General features: G+C 38.1%; 1 protein-coding gene across 3 annotated transcripts in view; it reads left to right on the top strand.

Annotated features, from left to right (window-relative positions):
- The first annotated feature begins 12212 nt into the window (after positions 1-12212).
- The window catches only part of CIT (citron rho-interacting serine/threonine kinase), a 74630-nt gene continuing 66349 nt past the window's right edge, over positions 12213-20493 (top strand). For all 3 annotated transcript variants that reach the window (XM_035556787.2, XM_035556789.2, XM_035556788.2), the window contains exons 1-8: positions 12213-12403; positions 13161-13302; positions 14488-14663; positions 16008-16109; positions 16317-16459; positions 17503-17596; positions 18775-18978; positions 20145-20298. In XM_035556787.2, coding sequence (XP_035412680.1) covers positions 12308-12403; positions 13161-13302; positions 14488-14663; positions 16008-16109; positions 16317-16459; positions 17503-17596; positions 18775-18978; positions 20145-20298 — 1111 coding nt within the window. In that variant the 5' untranslated portion in view covers positions 12213-12307. The remainder of the gene's footprint in view (positions 12404-13160; positions 13303-14487; positions 14664-16007; positions 16110-16316; positions 16460-17502; positions 17597-18774; positions 18979-20144; positions 20299-20493) is intronic.

Raw genomic sequence — 20493 nt, 5'->3', positions numbered from 1 at the left:
ATCCTCGGTCTGAGTTCACAGCCTGCTTCTCCCACAGGGTGTGCGACAGCAGTGTGACCTGCAACATGGCAAATGAGAGATGTGACAAACATGAAGCCAAATATTATTCATTGGGATTGATGAACACTTTGACGTGCTGTTGTAAAAGGGTCACGGGCATGTTTTGCTCATTTGACAGCCTTTCAACTTACGTGTCAAGACTATGATAAAAATCTACAGCAATTCAGGTTCTCCATCAGAGCCCAGTTTAGCTGATTGCGCTTTGTGGTGCTTTGGACTGTGGTTCACCTCTCCCCTGGAGATTGGGTCATTTTATAAAGCTTCCAGCCCTTTGCCTGACAAGATCTTCTGAACCATACGAAATCAGCCTTGTGGGGCAGGAGGAGAAGAGGCTTCACAAGTCTTTTTATGTGCATTATTTCAGTGATGGGGGCTAGTCTGCATTCTCTCTCACATATTTGGGTATCTGGTTTCTTCCAGGAACATTTTACTATTAAAAGAAAATCTTAGTTTAATGCAAATTTAGCCTACATTAATCATCCTCTTTTATGTTTTTAAGTGTCAGATGTAGCCTTATATGAAGAATTTCATTCATTTTTATATTTTCCCTCGCTGCTTTGATTCAAGGACATTGCAGAGATTATAAAACATTATTTCCCAAATTTAACATTTAAGTGAAGAAATCTCAGCCACGGCCAAAAGGGAGGGAAGCAACTACTTCCCAAAGCATTCTTTGAACAATCCTACCCTAAGAGGCTGTATGACTTGCCTATGCTGCACAGTCTGACCCAGAGCTTCCCCTTGCTGGCTCCTTGCTATTCCTTGGGTCAGTTTTGTGCTACTCAGTGTCAGCAATAGGTAAGATGCGTGTTGTCAGTTTTACTCCATTTTTTATTCCAAAAGAGTCACCTATATACAAATAACACAAGCATATGTAGGTTTATCCTTGAAGTATTTTTGTTTGCTTGGTGTTTCAGAAGTTACTCTTTGGGGAAAAGATGTTTCCGTATAAAATTAGAAGTCTGCAGAGTTCATGAAATACCGTATCAATCTTTTGAGCATACCAACATCCCTCTCCTGTGCAGAAACCTCCGTCGAAACTTGCTGTGGGCATGGACGATAAGAGCAGGCTCCTGTGATTTTTATTGCCTCTGCACTCACGTCACCCTTGGTTGCTTCCCTTTTTCTCATGATGACTTACCTGCTCAATAAGGTGTAACATAACCAACCTGAAGTGCTATAGCTATCAGAAATTGGAAAATCATTCAGTGGCACAGTAGGAAAATTAGCCTAAAAGACCACCCCCGGATGATGGGGGAAAGGCTTGTGGGTGAAAGAGGTTATTTATGGGAATCATTTGCTCAGGTGCTATAAAATTAGGTCTTGAAGTTGGCAAGAGAATATGTAGTAGCTGAATCTTTGGAAAAGTGTCTGTCTCTGAGCTTCAAATAATGCTTTGTTTAAAAAGCTGAAGTTTTTTTTTTTATTTCAGAAAATTAAACCAGGGGTTCCCCTGTCCTAGCATATGCCCCGGAAATGGTTTTCCAGCCGTTTGTGTTTGGCTTATCGGTATGCTGCTAATCACCTTCCCCTGGCTTTCTGCTGCCCTTAGCTGTATGCATCAGTTGTTAGTCAGTCAAACTCTTTCTGCATCTCAGTCCTTCGGAGAGAAACAGTCATTTGAAATGGCTGGACAATGCTGGCTATTTTTTTTTGTGTTTATAAAACAGAAACATTGCATTCCTCTTTATTTACAATTGCTGTAAGTGGAAATGGCTCTATTGTTTGTGTTCCTCTGAAATTAGGTATCACTCTTTCAGACACCTGAAGACCCATTATCAATGCCATAATTTTGTGTTGCTTTGTCTGTATGAGAGAAAATGTCCGTTATTGGCCTATCTCAGAAATAGCATCGCATCAGCTGGAAACTGATTTAGAATTCTTTTAATCCAGCAGATCGTTAAAATATATATGGCACTTCCAGGGAAAATGAAACCATGTGGAAACAATAAAGACTGGCAGTTATGTCTGATAAACAATAATAATCTGGTGTCTAGGGAAAAAATGAGGATGTGTTTTCTTCTGAAGCCTATCAACATTTAACGAAACTGTGTTTTGCATTTTTAACCAGTTACAAAATTACTGATAGTTGTTTTTTCTCTTTTTTTGGGACGTGGGGGGAGAGGGGACAGAAAAGACAGACAACTGTAAGGACTTGCAGCAGATTCTGATTCTTTATTTTGTTTGACCTGATTTAACAAGCTTCTTCTGTTGAAATATCATAGTCTATGTTGGGAATTATGTCAGGAAGCACAATATGTGCAGTGTGGGTGAGTGAGCTTGCATAAACTGTCAATGAAGATCAATTATAGGAATTATTGAATTACACATTAGATAAGTAGCAGATGACTTCTTTTTGCATGCAAGTGTGGTGTTAGCTATTTTTGTCTAAATTAAAATATAGCCATACAGGCAGGGAAAATTTGTCACTAAGCATCACAAGCTGCCTGGGTTTATTGATTATTTTTTCCTTTATGATTGAAGTCCTGCAGTTTCGTGGTTTTGGCGTGAAGCACCATGCAGATGATGTGAGAGAGCATCAATCTACTAACAACGTGCAATTAATATATAGCTTGGGCAGAAATGGCTACTTACAAGACTTGATAGAGATGAAAAGAAAAAAGTTATATAGCAGTTGCCATTTTCTGATGTGTTAGTACTTCTGATTCAAGTTGTGGGAGTTGTGTGTCCTCCTGCTCATACCACAGCTGGGCAGTTGACAACACGGTGGTGAGGCAGGCTCATTCCTGCATTTTTACAATTTATAAATATCCTGTGTCAGCCTGTTTGTTGTGTATTTTTGAATGTCTAGATGGTATTTTTGCCCCAGGAAGCTACCTAGAAGGTGGGAAGACTGGCTCAGGAATAGCCATCCTTTAGCAGACTCTAGAGAGCTGTTGAACACCACTGCCAGCATCGCCCTGGCTGTGCCTCCAGCTCAGTTTGTCACTGAAGACAGCTTGGATGAAAAAAAAAAAAAAAAAAAAAGGGAAGCAATAGGATTTAAGAGCCCTTTTCAACAGAGGAGTAGCTGTTCTTATTCACAGGAACTAGGTGATGTATCATCTTTTGATGCTGGGGTACTGAAAGGCGTCAGAATGAAACCCAGGAGAATAAAGAGGACAGAGAAGAAACAAACTATGCAGCCTGCATGCAAACACTCTTTTATTCCAGCATCTTGTACTCTAAAATGTAAAATCTTTATCCCCAAATACCTGTTACTCTTCTCATGGTGGACTGAGTTGACGCAGAACCCAACCTCCTCCACTGCTTTTACTGCTGTCTTCTAGAGGATTCTAAGCGGGAGCTGGTGGTCTGATTTAGAAGACTTGTTAGCAAATAACAATTAGTATAGACCTTTTTGTCATTTCTATTTGTCATTTTGAGGTTCTCCATTAGGCTTTCTGATAATTGTTTGATATGAAAAGCTAACTGATTTCTGTTTCATGTTTGAAAGGTTTAAGAAGTGTATTATTTACAATGGCTCAGCAAGCCTGCACCTCTGCCTTTGTTTCCAAGAAAGGAATTGCTGTTAGCTGTTTTCACCCACTGGCACAATTCATAAATGCTGCTTCTGTTCCATTTCAAAACTTGAGAGAATCAATGTCCAAGACTTTCATTGCACTGAGGAAATCTGGATAGCTGAGTGCTGGGAAGAGCAGAAGGTAGAACATATTCTACCTTTGTACTTACGTGATTCATTCAATTACAAAAGAATTTGAAACACAAGCATGAAAACAGCTTTTATTAAAAATTGATTTTTAAAACATTAGGAAGGAAATCCATCTGCAGTCCTTTACAAACACAGGATAAAAGAAAAGTAGCCCCTAACCCTTTTCTATTGCAGGTAACATTTATTCCACAGAAAGTCTTTTATGTGGAGTTTCCATTCTTCTTTCAAAACTAGTATTTTAGCATCCACCCTTTGGCAAAAAAGGGCTAAGTGCAATTTCTTGGAAGACCATAAACATTACACCATTGCTACAACCTCCCACAGTCACAACCTCCCCAGTCTTTTGTTTCTGTTTTTGTTGTTTTCCCCATTTGTGGAAGAATGTACTGGTTTTGTAGCCTTTTTCTTCCAGGTAGCAAAGGAAACGTTAAAGTATAATAAAAGTGTGAGCCAGGCTAATAGCACATCAGGTCTGGTGAACAGCAGCTTGACCTGCAGAACAGCCAGAAATTGTCATTCAGTCCTTATGTGAACATCAAGCTACTTTGCTCGTTGTCACTGCTCTCTCTTAATCACTTATTCATCACAAGTCTTATCATAGAAAAACTGTTTAAAAATCACAATTCCACAATAGTCACTGTAAAATATTTATTGGCCTCCAAGCAAACAGTATAGAAGTAATTCTAGAAGAATTAAATAAAGTAACATGTAGGCTGCCATTGCTGAGTTCTTCAAGACAGGAATGAACACACCCACTCAGAGCAAGAACATCTTAAATCTGTAAAGTACCAAAATCGTGATTCCAAATTAAAAAATAGACAGACAGGCAATCATATCTAAATTCCTTTTAGTCTTACCTGGAAAAGTCCTTCTACATTAAAGCTGTCATTTAATCCATTTGATGCTTTTATTTTTACTCTGAACTATTGCTACTATTGTTCTTTCCTACCTTATTCATGCCTGCCATCATGCCTGTATGGCTACTGTGTACAGATTGTTTACTGGAATTTTTTGAATAAATCTTCAAAAGAAAAAAGATATAATTTCTCTACGTTCACTTATATGAATAAGTCAAGTCTACCTCTATATCTTAATTCATCAGTTATATCTTAATTCATCAGGTAGTAATAAGATATTTTAAAAAGAGCTTGCATAATTTTAACATTTATTTCGTTTATTTCAATACTGAATTTTAATGTTTCAGTCTGACAGTATTTGTTTTACTAAACTGTAGGTACGAGTGAATGATTCTATTTTGCTTTTAGATAACAGATCCTGGGACTCTTAATCAAGCACGTTGTTGCCACATCTGTCAGCTGACGCTGGGCTACAGAAAAACACCTTATGCTTCACAACGACTTCTACATCAGAGACAACTGGAACGATTGTCCTAGTGCGTGGATTTGATGTGAGCAGGCTCCTCCCAGCTTTCGGTGTGTGATGCTCTGATTTTCTACTTTCATGTCTTCAGATCCCATCTGCATAGGTACAGTGAACTTACAATGAATGAACTGTACTGTGTGACTGGTACTGAGCTGACCTACCTTGAACAACCAAACTAACAAATGTCCCTGTTTCAAAAAGGGGGATGTTTTCCACTCCAGTAGAAAATTGATTTAGTGATGCTCCCCTCCCCATCTGGCTGCCTGCCACTTTGTTATGTAGTGTAGGTTCAACATTAATCTAACCTATTTTATTCCATAAAACTCCAAACAATAATTTGACCTGTTCTCCCTAAAATCACAATGGTATAGCGATATATGAGTATCTTTCAACGCCGTCTAGCTAACTCCTAAATTAATTCATTCTTCCACCTTTCTGGAAGTCAGCCAAAGAGATTTATGGGTATGCATGGCTCTGCTACTCATCAATATTGGATGTGGAGATGTGTGTCTGGCACATCTGTTTCTGGCTGATCTCAGGGATAGAGATCAACTAAGAAGAGCCTACTACTTATATTAAGACGGAATTAATCTTTTGGGGCACTTTCCCTTGATGGTGGTCAGATTTCCAGTTTCCAAATATAGCACATGGACTGGATTGAATCAGAAATTCTTTCAGGATACACACTGCTCTGCAGCCCGCAGGAGGGTGGGGAGCGTCAGCTTTCTAGACGGGATTACAGCAAATGGCATTGAAACACAGAGGACCATCTCACAAGCAAGCAAATTATTGCTGTGATGAACTAAAGGGTGTCTTTCTAGTGGATTCCTTGATTTAGGGCAAGGAAAAAACCCTCCTTTAAACCACTAGAATTCATTTGTCTTAGGACCAATTGAAGATTAAATTCTATTAATCACTTTTAATTGTGCTCTCACAGAATTTCTTATCTTCATTATAAAGATCTCAGTTCGTATCTTCTTTGGGAATCTAGGTAAAATATAATTTGATATGGCCATCGCTGTATCTAAGTATCTAAATTTCAGAGTAATTGAGTATTTTGTCATATGCAATTTCCAGATGACAAACTGCACCTGTACTCTTCTAGGTTTTCTTTTCTGAAAGAGTTCAATATTGCCTTCCTTTCCACTTCACTGAAAACATGCAAGTAGTTCTTTAGCTACGTTTAAAATAAAAAAATGTTTGCTGTAATTGCTCAGGTACTTTGTCAGTTTTGCTTTAATTAAGCCTCTGTCACTTGTTGCTCCGCAACATGTAATTCCCACTATGTCATGACAAATTTAGTTTTCAGCTGCTGCAGGGAATGTTAATGTGAACACATCAATATTCATATGTCTTGACAGATCGTGAGGTTTAATAAATTGCTTTCTGTAAAATAATTTTTGTGAAATCAGGGGTGTTCCTGTAATAGCACAAAGGAAGCCTGAGGTTGAGGTCTGAAAAAAAGAAATCATTTGCTTTTCACGGTATCTAAAAATTAATAAAGTATTTCTCTAGTAAGTAATGATGTAGTTGCTTTAGGATAAAAAATAAAAAAAAAAAGGAAAAGAAAAGAAAAAAGAATGTGGAAGACAATTATGAGAAAAAAAAAGGTTCATTTTCATGTGGTTAATGGCACCTTCACCTCTGATGTTCCCAGATGCACTCATTTCACACTGTCTCTTTTTCTTGCTTACCTCAGGGGGAATCTCCTGTATTCTTCCACCTCCATTATTGGGACCCAACTATACTACCTTATAGGTATAGGATACAAGAGGCTGTTCCTTTTTCTATGAATCTGAGACAAGTTTTATAGTTTTAAGGCATCAGTGGTATAAAGTACTTTAATGGAGCTTTGCTGGAACTAATAGTCTCATTATCAAGGAAAAAAGAATTTGACAACACCAGACTCAGCATGAGAGTTTTCTCATTGAATGTTATATAACACTAAAAGTAAAGCACATTCTAAGGCTGAACAACCGGTGTAATTTGGGGAGATTCCCACGGGACTAATCAAAGTAATACTGCAAATCAGTCGGGAGGCAAGGACAGGGACAGGTGATACTTTAGCCTTGAGATGCGACTCCCCAGAATCTAACAATAGTTTTAAGTTGTGGTGAAACAACCAAATGGAAATACAGTGATCAATGCAATTGCAAAGTTAGGTAAGATGGTGTTTTATCATAAGAAGGAGGGGACCGAAGTGAAGCTTGCAGCCAGGAGAGTGAGGCTCATGAACAAGAGGGCAGAAAATTCTGAACGTTTTTCCAGTATAAATTGCTTCTGAGTGCTGAAGGTGGCAAACCTGTAGAACAGCATTCAGAAAGGAAGATAACCTCATTTTCTCAGCTCAGCTTCTTTCAATTGCCTTAACCCAAACTTTATCAAAAAAAGAAAAAAAAAAATTTTCATTTGTGATTGATATCAGAACTTTAGTTTCTACCAGCTCTTCTCTTCTAATTATTTAGTATGGCTCTCCAATGTTACAGTGATATCTGTAAGAGACACAGACGTGCTTGGTGGGTATTAGCAGTGAAAGCTGCTTTTTAGAGCACTACAGAGACTTTACTCTGTAAAGAAATGCCTCGTGAATTTTAGTTCTTATTCCTTAGAAACTATACCTCTATGTATTATTCAGTTTGCTTATAGCATGATTACTTTGGAGTAGGGGCCGTGTTCTGCAGAGAACAGCTGGGCAGCATTGCCTGGAATATTCACACCAGTCTAAGACACAAGTATTCCTTATTATTCTGGGATTCGCCTGCAGCTTCTATAAATGCTTGGTTTGCCGAGTTAAAAAAAAAAAAAAAAAAAAGATTGTTAGTGACTCACTTCAGTTACTGTTTCATTTTGGTTGCACCAGAACCAGCAAGATTATGTTCTGGCTTAAAGAGAAATTCAGCCTAGGGTTGAAATGTTAGGAGAGTTTGGGAACGTGGACAATCACTGAACAGTGTTAGCTGGAATAAGGAATCCTCAGAGAATCCTCAGAGCCTAGGATTAGGTGTGAAGAGCATCACATGTATCTGTTTGCATTTTTAAAATAAACACAGATGATGACCATGTAACTAATAGCAAAGCTACCATGTTTATTTAAAACATTATTTGAATGGGTTTTAGGTGTGCAAATGTAAAGAAAATAAAAACGTTGTATTAAACAACACTGAAAATAAGCACTTACATAATGCATACGCACATTGCTAATACAAACAAAAAACACCTTTAATATTTCAATCAAAGTAATCTTGAATATTATCAGATGTAGCTCACTAGTGGAAATCTAGGGAAGAAACACCTAGCAACCATTTAGGTCTCTTAAAGTTTCATTTCCTTTCTGCTTATCCTAGGAGAATGATTGCAGTGCTTTTTTTTTTCCTTTTCTTTCCAAAAATTATGCGGAGGAAATTAAAAATATTGCAGAGGAAAGGATATAATTGTTTTCCTGGTGATTATTTCTCTTTGCTTTCCTCTTTCTCTGAAAAGGAAGTTACTTACCTCTTCCTTAACTGTTAATTTTCACTATATATGTTCTGCAAATATGTAAATTCCATGTAGGTGTGCATGACTATTGCAGCTAAGTTAGATATTTTGTGATAGTTTGGGAAAACAAAGCTGAAAAAGTGTGCCTAGGATCTAAGGATTATTTAAGTCCTGATAATCAAAGGTGAGAGCTACTTATTGTCAAGGGTTTAAGCCAGAACACAAGTCAGCCAAGTTTAAAGCTTTATTTTGATGCAGAAAGTGGTCACCCAGCTGTGATCAGGGTTAGCTTGGTCTATTACAGGATCTTTTAAGTACTGTTGGATTAGAGAAAGGACTAGAGCCAATAAGGGATAATATAATACGTATTTTTTTAAAAAGTCATATCCATATAGATTAGCTATGATTAATGCCAACCATAACATTCAACAACAACAAAATCACTGAAGAACCTGATTTATTTCTGGGGTCCACATACTCTGGAAGCCTAGATTGCAAACTGATACCAGTCTGTATGGACAGAGTAGTGTTAAGATTTGAAACAGCAGAGCTGAAGAGATTTCCAGGGTAGGACAAAAGATAGGAGTTGTTTTTGGTAATGCTCAGCTCTTAGAACTGTGATACAATGAGCATTTTATTACCTTTTACCCATACGTAAATCTCAGGAGCTGCTCCGGAGATGATATTTAAGAGTGATGCTGCTGTAAATCCAGAGGTTCCCAGCTAGATGATGTTGGGGGGGAGGGGGGGATTTGGCATCTTGCTGCCCATTAAAATAAAGCTATGTTAGTTTGGGTGAGAATATGAGCGTCAGGTTCTTGGTGAAAAGTTAGCATAGTTGTATACCTGATCTTTTGCTTTTATATCTATTTAGTGTCTTATACCCCAAGCAAGCCTGAAGGATGTTAGAAACACTGACAAGAAATCTTTGGAACACAGTCGCCTTGGCACACTATATAACAGCATGAGGGCAGAGAATTTTGGCCAAGGAAATAAAGGGAAACTCCTACTTTTATAATAATAATAATAAAAAAAAGCCAAACAGATGGTAACCAAATCAATGCATGGTGAGATGTCAAAATATGTTGAGCACCATATTGGGACCTGTTTAGGGAAAATCATAGAACTATTAATTCTGTTGAGCTTTTGAATGACCTGTTAATTTAATAGCAGGAAGTAAACCCTTCTTTTATACAATTGCAGGTCTGCTGATGATCCTTCAAGTAAAGTGAGGTTATCCACAGAAGTAGTTGCCAAGATCAAGAAGTGATACATACTTTGGCCGTTCTGAAGACAGAGAAATTGTGTACTATAATTGCTCTCAGTTAAAAAGATCAGACTTATGAAGGAATCATCACTTTCACTCTGAAGACTTCAAGTCACCAATTTAAAGGAAAATGAAATACTTGTTTCTCTGAAAGGGTACGTACTTTTCACCTGAGACATCAGGAATGGTTACTAAGATTTTATTGCTGAAATTGTACAGCTTCTCTCCTCAACTTATTCCATCTGCCACTTCAGCTTTTTTTCTTAATGTTTTGATAACAGTTCTGGTACAGCTGTATTTTTTTTTTTTTGCTGCTGTTTCATTTCATAGGTAGATATTCTTGTTTATGTGAGTCTCTTACACAGCAACAAAGAAGAAAAGAACTGTATGTGATCTGCTGCTGCTTATGTGATCATGGCTGTTTCTAGCAAACGTATTTATTTAAGGGCCTTCTTGAAGGGAAACAATCTAACTTGAGCCCTCACCTGAATTATTAGGAAAAATGCATTTGTCCCAAAGAATGCTTTGAACAGCCAGCTGCCTTTCTTGCAAACACTCAACAGTACACAAACAAGGAGAACTTTATTAGGGAAAATTAAGTTATTAACATGAAAATTGTAGCAAACAACTTCATACTTTAGTTGAACCTCCTGGGCAGTTGAGAGGCCAGTTATCAAACTGAGGCAGACTTGTTAATCAGCTCAGCTGGCTGGTTACACAAATTCAGGTTATTGTGTGGGACACCCAGAGGTTGTGTTCTTCTTGTACAAGTATGGCAGTCTAATGTGGATGAAACGAAACATTTAATGACCCATATCCTCATCCAGTTTGTGGATTGGCTGTTCTACACCACCCCACAGAGATGAAGAGACTCAGCCACACCTTGCTATTTGAACACAATAGGGAAATGAACTGTCAGAAAGAGAACCCGGCTATGTTGCTTCCCCCACTTCTAGATCTAAACTATTGTACAGATATGGTAGTTTCCCAAGTGGCATTAGAAATGGTGTGGATATTTAACAGTGATTTTGGCAGTTACGAGAGCTGGGGCTAATGGCATTTGTGGAAGAGGTAGGCTGGAGAACGGGAAAGTCAGAGGAACCTAAAGTTCTCTTTGGTTGGATGGCAGACAGCTGAGACTTGCCCAAAATCTAGGGCAGAGACAAGATGGGGTTCCAATTATCAAGGTGGTATTTTACTAAAATGAACTAGCATGAAAATTGACTGGTTTAAGAAAAAGAAGCTCTTTATTGCTTCTTTTTAAGAGCTGATCACTCCTGTGCTTTGCAGCTGTGGATGAGACATAGGCAATGACAGTGTCCTGAGTGGAATCCAAAAAGCAAATTGGCAGTGCAGGTGGTGGACAGTAAATTAGATTTTAAAAACTCTTTCAGGTTTAATAACTTGAAATGAACCCAAACTTTGAGACAAGAAATATGCTAAAAATATGTCAGTGTTCCAGAGGTGGACTGGAAGAGGTAGAAAGAAGAACAAATTGGTAAAAGTGATTTGTATAAAGCCATAATGTAATCACTTCACCAGTGCATTACGTTATCAGCTAGCTGCCAAGCCGCTATTAGCACAATTAAGATGAGTGCTGGATAGTGAAACGTCGTTTTATGTCACTCCATGGCATGATGGTTATTTTTAAGGAACCCTATCACCTAGATTCCTGTTACCAGCTCAACCCCTGCCAAGACTCTGTGTAACAAGGATCAGTGCTTTGAGACAGCATCCTGCACCCTGTGTAACTGCGGATAGCATCAGCGCTTCATCCCTCTGTTCTGCACCGACATCCCTGTGACTGAGGCGGAACAAGGTCGTGCTGCGTGCACTTGGCGTTGGGAAGGGTGGCACACAGGAGGGGGTGCCAAGCTGAAGCATTCCTACCATGGTTTCACTTGCAAGCTAATGACCCTATACATGAAGAAAAGGGCTAGTGATCACAAAAAAAAAAAATGCATAAAGGTGAAGTATGCACTCCAAATAACATGTAAAACTGCTGAAAACGTTTTTATTTCCCCTCTGGAAGTTTGCTGCTGCCAACTGTGACGTCCAGTCTGTCCTTGCACCAGCTCCAGTTCGAGTTGCTCACAAGGAGCCACCTGCCTTTGCAGATTTGCCACAAAAAAAAACACAGAAAAAGCGTTAAAACAGGGGCCAAGCGGCCCTGACAGGATCACCCCCACCCCCTCAGGCCTGCTCCCGCAGCGACTCACGGGAAGCCGCGGCCCCACCATTGGCCGAGGAGCGGGCGCTGGGCTCGCGTCAGCGGCGGCGGCGAGGCCCCGCCCCTAGGCGCCGTTCAAACCGGGGCGGCGGGGAAAACGGGGCTGGGGCCTGGGGCGCGCGGCGAGGGCGGGAAGGGGCCGGGCACGCGGGGCCGGTGCTGAGGGAAGGGGCGCGGTGGGGCCGCGGCGCTCCGTTCTTGCAGCCGCGCTGACGGGATGCTGAAGTTTAAATGCGGTGCCCGGCAGCCGGCAGAGCCCGGCCCCATGGAGCCCATCGCCAGCCGCGTCTCCCGCCTCAACTTGCTCTTCCAGGTAAAGAGAGGCTGGCCTGGGGGTTGGCGAACTCCAGTTTGGCCATACCGTGTGCCAAACGCAGCTTTTCTTGTTGGGGTGGGCCCCCAAAGCATGCCTGGGGGGGGGGTTGTGGAGGAAGGGGCAAAAGGAAACAATACTTCCTTCAAGTTCAAAGTGCGTACCTTGTTCACGTGAAGCTGAGGGGATAGTAGCTGGTCTTCTTTTCACCTGCGCCTCTTAATGTTTTACCTTGAGGGGCTTTTCCCACATAAAGGTGTAATGTTGCATTTTGCGGCTTCCAGTCCCCAGTTTTTTTCATGGTGATGTAACCTAGCGTTTGTCATGAGGTGGGTTTACCTAACCAGCTGCTATTTGATCAGCTGATGTTCAACAGCTTTTGCTTCCAGAGCTAATATTGATGCTGATTGCTTAAACTATTTGTGCCATGGAAAAAACATATGGTACAATGTCAAGAACACGCCAGTCAGATGAGAATCAGCAATAGATTGCAGACAATTTCAGGAAAGCTGTGATTTGAACTTTAACAACCTTTACAAGATTGCTTTGTCTAGAAGTCAAATACCTGTGACAGCTCTTACAGATGGACGTAGAGAATTGATATATTTATTTCACGCTTTTTGCCTTATTTGTCTAATTTCTAAAGCAGTAATTTTTAAATAGATAATATATAATCTGTTCTATACATATGTTATTGATTTGAGGTTTTTCATTGTTGTCTGAGACTCCATCTGCTGTTGCTTCTTTTTTATTCCAGGGGAAGCCACTCTTTGTGACTCAACAGCAGATGTCTCCTCTCTCCCGGGAAGGCATCCTCGATTCTTTATTCGTTCTTTTTGAAGAATGCAGAAACCCCTCTTTAATGAAAATTAAACCTGTGGGCAACTTTGTCAAGAAGTGTAAGTGGTTTTTAGACTAATCTTTAGATGTCATTTTAAAACATAATGCTTCAAAACATAAACGTTTAAATGATGCTCTAGTTATTTGTTAATGATTGTAACGTAGGACTTGCATCTGACTTCTTGTGGACAGACTCGATGTTACAAGGGGAACCTTGTCAGGTCCAAAAAGGCCAGTGGCTTTTGAAGTGCTGTGACTCTAAAGCACACCCTTCATAGCTTGTATTTTACTTATAGTTGAAGAGGCACTTTTGATAAAAGTATGAAGTTCCGAGTATATATAACGAAGTTATATCAGAAGTTGAAGCAGGGCAGTGACTAAAGGGGAGGAGAGATATAGAAATTAACTTGCTAATACGTGTCTCTTTCAGCTTGAATTAGTATTTCAGATTCCATGTCTTAGCCTATTTTGCCTGTGTGACCTGTAAGTAGTAATCCTGTAGTTCAGAAATAATTCCCGATGGAAGAAATCTTTTACTGACAACATGCTCAGATTTTTTTTTTTTAAAAAAAAAAACCTTAATCAACTTTTCTATTAGGATACACTAAAAAAATTGTTAAAGGTAATTCATGTACTCTGTAAGAGTTCCATCCAACAGTTTCAAGATGTTAATTAGGCTGAGAGTAGTTTTTTCCTGGAGTCTGAAGAATTTTTAGAACACTCTACAGAGAGCACTTGTTTATCACAATGCATTCCGTTGGAAACTAGTCAATGGGAAGCTTAAACCAAACATCTGAAATAAATGCCAACGGTTATTTGTTAGACAATAGACTAGTGCCTCCCACAGGCAGAGGGCTGAACCCTGCCACTTGACTTGTGGAACTCACTGGATAAAGCCCTCAGATTTAACGAATATATTTTGTGTTGGCAAAGGATGGTTGGAAAGAAATTAGAAACAAAAGAGGCTATCAGCCTCTGATGTTATGAATGGGATAGAATTATGGTTGCTATGGGAACTGTCTTAGCATTTCCTGATTCTTTTGTATGCACCATGTTTCAGTCTTAACTATGCATTAATACTGTCTTTTTCTAGTACTTGTATACACTTTTTTTAAAGAAGCATATTCTGGAATGATTTAACATTTCTATAGAGACTGGAATGAGAAGACTGCTTTATTTTTCTATTCCCTGTTGCGAATGTTGTGTTCATGTTTAGTGTAAAAATAAGTGTTTTATTTTTATAGATGCAGAGACTATAGCTGAATTAAGGGAACTGCAACCAAGTGTGAAGGATTTTGAAGTAAAGAGTGTGGTTGGCTGTGGTCACTTTGCAGATGTAAAAGTAGTAAGAGAGAAAGCTACAGGTGATGTGTATGCTATGAAGGTGATGAGCAAGGAGTCCTTGTTGGCGCAGGAGCACGTATGTATATTTTGTTGTTATGATGGTAGTACAACAAACTACAAGTTGTGAAGCATTTCCTTTTTGTCACTACAATTATACTTAATTTAATTTTTATAAATTTACGAATTTTTATTTAATATAAAATGGAATCGGAAAATCATTTCACATTTCAGTGAAGTAACGCATTTGTGTGTAGTTTTGCTGTGGTTAAAAGTCATCATCATAGACCATGAATCTACTAGGTGAGGTACCATTCAAAACAAAAAAAATCCTTGTCTCAAAGAGCTTATCATCTAATTATTAAGCAAGAAACAATAGATGAAGAAAATATTAGATCTGTATTGATCAGCTTGATGAACAATTTGATGTCTTGAATTTTCAGGCAATCTATTCGTTAAGTTATTTTTTTAATTTTAAAGAGCAATGTAGAATGTCAAGAGTGGGTGTGAAAGCAAACTGGTGACTGAATTTTTACGGAGAGCCTCTCATTAACTTGAGAGATGTGCTACTTGAAAACTTTGATTAAAAAAAAAAGGTAATGGAGGTTGTTTCCAGAGGCTAGTGACAAGTAGAAGTTAATCTTTCATTGATGAGAGATGGCATGGAGGACAGATTGCGTGAAAGGCCTCATGAACTTGTACAGCGATATCTAAATTAGTTGTTCCCAATATATGGCTGCAGTTATGTTGCTCCTGAGATTCTCTAGCGCTGTCTGTGGTTGTCAAAAATGAAATTAAATGGAAATTACTCTTGCCGTGGCACAGGTTGGTAAGAAAAGCAAACTATAATGTTACCCTCAATATGACACACAGTGAAAGTAGGGACCACTGATCTTGATGAACTAGCAATATTTCTGTAATGAAACTAATTCCGTGTTGTCCGACTGCACATATGAATAATGGAATAGTTGCTAAAGTAGGATTTCAAGATAAACTTGTATTATATCTTACACGAATTTGTTACAGAATTAGCTGTGAGATGCTACCCTGTAATTGTCGCAGCATCTTTTCTGCTTTTTGAGATTACTTTTATTTTATTAGGGCCAATCCAGATGAGGTCAGGATGGCACTCCAAACTGGTAGATGCTTCTCCAGTTTGACAGGAGAGCTGAGCTTTGCTGCAGGGACTGTTCAGTTGCAAAGGAACTAAACAAAAGGTGTGAGGGGAACTGAAAGCAGAAGGTGTAAAATTACTCTTTTAAAGGTGCATATCACAAGGAAATGGCATTTAATGGTTTCTAAGTATTTTTTTGTGTTAGTGATGTGTGTCTGGCACAGACTTTCATCTTTCTAAAACTAGGGAATTCTGATATAATCTAACGCATTTTGATCAGGATGTAACTGAACATTTTCTTTTTTATAGGTGTCATTTTTTGAAGAAGAACGCAGTATATTATCTCAGAGTACCAGTCCATGGATTCCACAGTTACAGTATGCATTTCAAGACAAGAAAAATCTCTACTTGGTAAAGAATAGGTTGTTTCTTCTCTATTGAACACTGTTACCATTGTTATACTTAAGAAGAATGTGATGGCTGAAATGTGCTTATCTTCTGTAAATTTTCCTGCATTCCATTCTGCTCTTTGATATGTGTCCAGTATAATATGGGGGAGTTGAATGGAATGTCTTATATACATATAAATTGTATCTCTTCCTCTAAATTTTTATGTAGGTTATGGAGTATCAGCCTGGAGGGGACTTACTGTCACTCTTAAACCGATATGAGGACCACCTGGATGAGACTATGGTGCAGTTTTATCTTGCAGAGCTGGTTCTGGCTATTCACAGTGTTCATCAGATGGGTTATGTACACCGGTAGGTAAAGATTGCTTTGCATTGCACATAGTATTTAATCAGTATTGTTCCAGATAGCGTTCTGGAATGATGCATTCTTGTTTTTTATATTCTGTCCTCTTCAAGGACAGTATTTCACGTGCTGTATCAGGAGAGAAAATTAGAAAATTAATCATACTCCAACTATAATTGCAGCTAAAAGCATTAACTTTGATATAAAGTTCAAACTGAAATTAGAAGAGGATTGTTACATATATTTTCTGGAGGCTTAGTAAAAATAGGCCTTAATGTTGCACTATGGAACAAAAATCTTTTCCAGAACTGAAGGCTTGTTGTTATTAGAACCAAACATTACGGGAAAGTAGTGTAATTGTTAAAGCTTGTTGTACGGGTGAACAGGGCGGTATAGTATGTTGGAATAGTTATACATCACTGAGTTTTCTAAAGATCATATCAAGGCATGGAGGCTATAACTGTATGCATTTTTCAAATCACATTAGTGATTTATCCCATTTATTGATAGGTATAACTGAACATTTCCTTTTTTTTGTAGGTGTCCCTTTCTAAGGAAGACTTGTTCTGTAAATTTATTCTATTCTGAGACTTTGAAAATGTTATGTACCATTTTATGTTCCAAGCAGCCGTAGTGGCTGCACTTAGAGCATATAGGCTGTGGCTTTCTAATGCAAGGTGGCTGCCTGGATTTGAAAGATGCATAGAATAACTTGGGAGGAAATTTAGGATGAAAGCTACGTAATACTTTGCTGTAACTGAGTTACAACATAGTCAAAGTATCAGAATAGGTTAGTGCAAAACCATCTTTTCTTTCCATCTTTTGTCAACGACTGTTAAATTTCCATGAAATATGGGCAGCTTCACTAATTTCATATTTACTTGGAAGCAGAATAACGACTGGAAGTAAGACTCAAATCCTAATCCATTGTTAAGGTGTTATGCAGCTGAGCATATGGTTGAGTGTAGCTGAAAAGCGAGGTACTGATGTGCAGATGTGACAGTGGGGAACAGCATAAAAAGGTACTGATTGCTTTATTCTTTGCTTACAGAGATATCAAACCAGAGAATGTTCTTATTGACCGAATAGGACACATTAAACTGGTGGACTTTGGGTCTGCTGCGAAAATGACAATAAACAAAATGGTAACAATGTGGATTTAAGATTTGTCTATGGCTTGTTTGGATATTCCAGTCAAAAAGAGGACTGATGTTATATGTGTTCCTTGATTACACCTTGTTCTTCTGCCTTTCCTGTTCAATGTGGAATCTATTCACAATGATTTTTTTCCATTCATGAATGTCTTTTTGAACATGAGCTTGGCTATCTTTTGCAGCTCTCAGTAAATATATATTTGCGTATCCTAATTTTAATGTGTAAGTAGGGTAAAGGCAAGTCTTTCCGATGGTGCTGTATTGCAATACAAAATCATATTTTTAGAGATTCTCACAACTGTTAAATGCTGTGTTTAAAGAAGGTTATGGATTTACAGTTGTTTGCAATTGGACTGAAAGTTATGTTTGCTGTAACTAAGCTGGCATAGTTTTGAAGACAGGGAGCTCTTAATTAAATTGAGTCACATTCCAATGTTCAAGGATTCAGGTTTACCCACCAAAAGGTACTGTATTCAATGCTGTCAGTAAGTTGAACTTTTTTATAAGTTGATTCTAAAATTAGTAAACTGCATACAATTTCAAACAATAATTTGAAATAGAACTAAGTGAGAATATGAAGTTATAGAACAGATTCCTCATTTGTTCTATGATTTCCAATCTTTCATTTTTTCATTTTTCCTCGTTCTTCCCTTTCCGGTGTTTCTCTGCATTGCATTTTTCTTGTAATTTTTTTTTCTTCATATGTTATCTATCTTTTCAATCTTCTTCAGGTTTCTGTGTTAGTTTCCCTGCTTGTTTGTTTCACTCTTTTATGACAGTGCAAATATAATTTCAGTTTTGGTTTCTGAATTACCTTTTCTAAGCACTCATGAAATTTGAATACTAGCTGATCCTGAACACAAGGCAGAAAGGTAGGGATGACACAGAATGGAATGAAAGCAGGGAATATTTATGTCTAAATTTGACTTTTTTGAAAATTGAGCTCTGTTGTTCCCATTAATAGCAGTTGAAGCAGTAAGTAGTGCTAGAGTATGCATACTGCTCAAAACATCAGTGTTCGGTAATGCTGTCCTTTTTATAATGCTGCTATTTTACTTCAGCTGCATATAGTTTGCAGTGACAGCTCTTATAATTTGACTCCTTTTTTGTATCAAATAGCTTTCTTTCTGTAACTTCACTTGGAATATCTTTGCTTCTACTGCTTCCAGGTAAATGCCAAGCTACCTGTTGGTACACCTGACTACATGGCACCAGAAATGTTGACAGGACTGAATGGGGATGGCAAAGCTTCTTATGGCCCAGAATGTGACTGGTGGTCCGTAGGAGTCATTGCATATGAAATGATTTATGGAAGATCTCCGTTCACTGAGGGAACATCAGCAAAAACTTTCAATAACATCATGAATTTCCAGGTAGAGAGAATTCCTTCCATGTTCCTGGGTAAAAAGGTTGTCACTAAAGACTATATATTTTTTTTACAGTTGGGAAAAGGAGCTTATGGATGTTTCTTACTTTGACATGTTCATAAAATATTTAGTGTGTGTGTGTGTATATATATATATATGCTTTATAAAGATTTTAGTATTTTATTTATACATACCTCTGTATTGCAGATATAAATTTATTTTTTATAACAGCTGTCCAAGAGTAACCATCTGCAATACAGTAATTAAAAAAGATTTAGCTGTCCATTTTAGGGACCTGTAACTGTAGCATCTCCAAAATAATCTAGGAAAAAAATTGAAAGGATGAATCATGAATTGATAAAGTTTTCAAATGATACTAAGTGTTTCTGGATAGTAAAGCAAGGGCCAGCTATGAAGAGCTGCAAAAAGACTTGAGGATATTGAGTGTCTGATTAAAATGTCTTGTGAAATTTAGTGTAAATAAATTCAAACCAATGCATGTAAAAGGAAAAGTATCCCAACTTTACCTAGTGGTGGGCTCAAGAAAAGTATTTTGAAATTATGATCTAGAAAAATGTTCATTTAGTTCTTAGTAACAGAACAAAAATAGTACATCGAATGGTAGGAGTTAATAGGAAAAAAAAATCATTTGTCTGGGAAAAAGTGAATGAAGAATGATTGTCTATTATACCTTCTAGTATGAGAATTAGGGGCATCAAATGAAAGTAGCCAGCAGTGACTACAGAACAAACCCAAAAGGATACTTCACACAGCACATTATGGCAAAGATCTCCCCAGCATAAATTTGCAGCTACTGAACATTTATATGGGTTCAAGGAGTAACTAAACAAACCCAGAAGAATCTTCAAAGAAGAATGCATTGAGATCTGGCAAATACGAAGATATCATCCCTGGTTCAGAAAATCCTAAGCCACAAATTCTTGGAAGCTTGGGAGGATTCTCTGGGGAAGTGTCTTGTACTCTTCTATTTATGTATGCTGTTGACCATTGTTCAGCATAAGATGGTGAACTGGGTCTACTATTTGTCTGATCTAATATTTATCTAATATTCATCCCTTTTGCCTGACGTATCTCAGATTATTGAAGCTTAAGAATCTTACTGTTCTGAGACTGTTTTGCTACTGAGCAAAATTCTTTTCTTTCTAACCCAGAAGTTTCTGAAGTTCCCAGAGGATGTGAAAGTCAGTGGTGAATTTCTTGATCTGATCCAGAGCTTGCTTTGTGGGCAGAAGGAAAGGCTGGGTTATGAGGGACTCTGCTGCCATCCATTCTTTGCTAAAATTGACTGGAATAATATCCGTAACTGTAAGTAGAATAACACTGCATTCATAAACATTTCTTGAGTAACATGAAAATGTGTACAATGTATTTAAGTGTGTTTGATATGAGCCATTAATAATGAAACAAGACTGTGTTCTGGTGTACGTGTTTTTAACAACACAATTTGTTCTGGTTTTTGGATAGGATGTTTTAACATCTCTTAGATGAAAATCGTAAGGT

Source organism: Cygnus atratus, chromosome 17 (assembly GCF_013377495.2).
Source record: "Cygnus atratus isolate AKBS03 ecotype Queensland, Australia chromosome 17, CAtr_DNAZoo_HiC_assembly, whole genome shotgun sequence".
NCBI lineage: Eukaryota > Metazoa > Chordata > Aves > Anseriformes > Anatidae > Cygnus > Cygnus atratus.
Note: the sequence above shows the minus strand (reverse complement) of the source record. Positions and strands in the feature narration are given on the sequence as shown.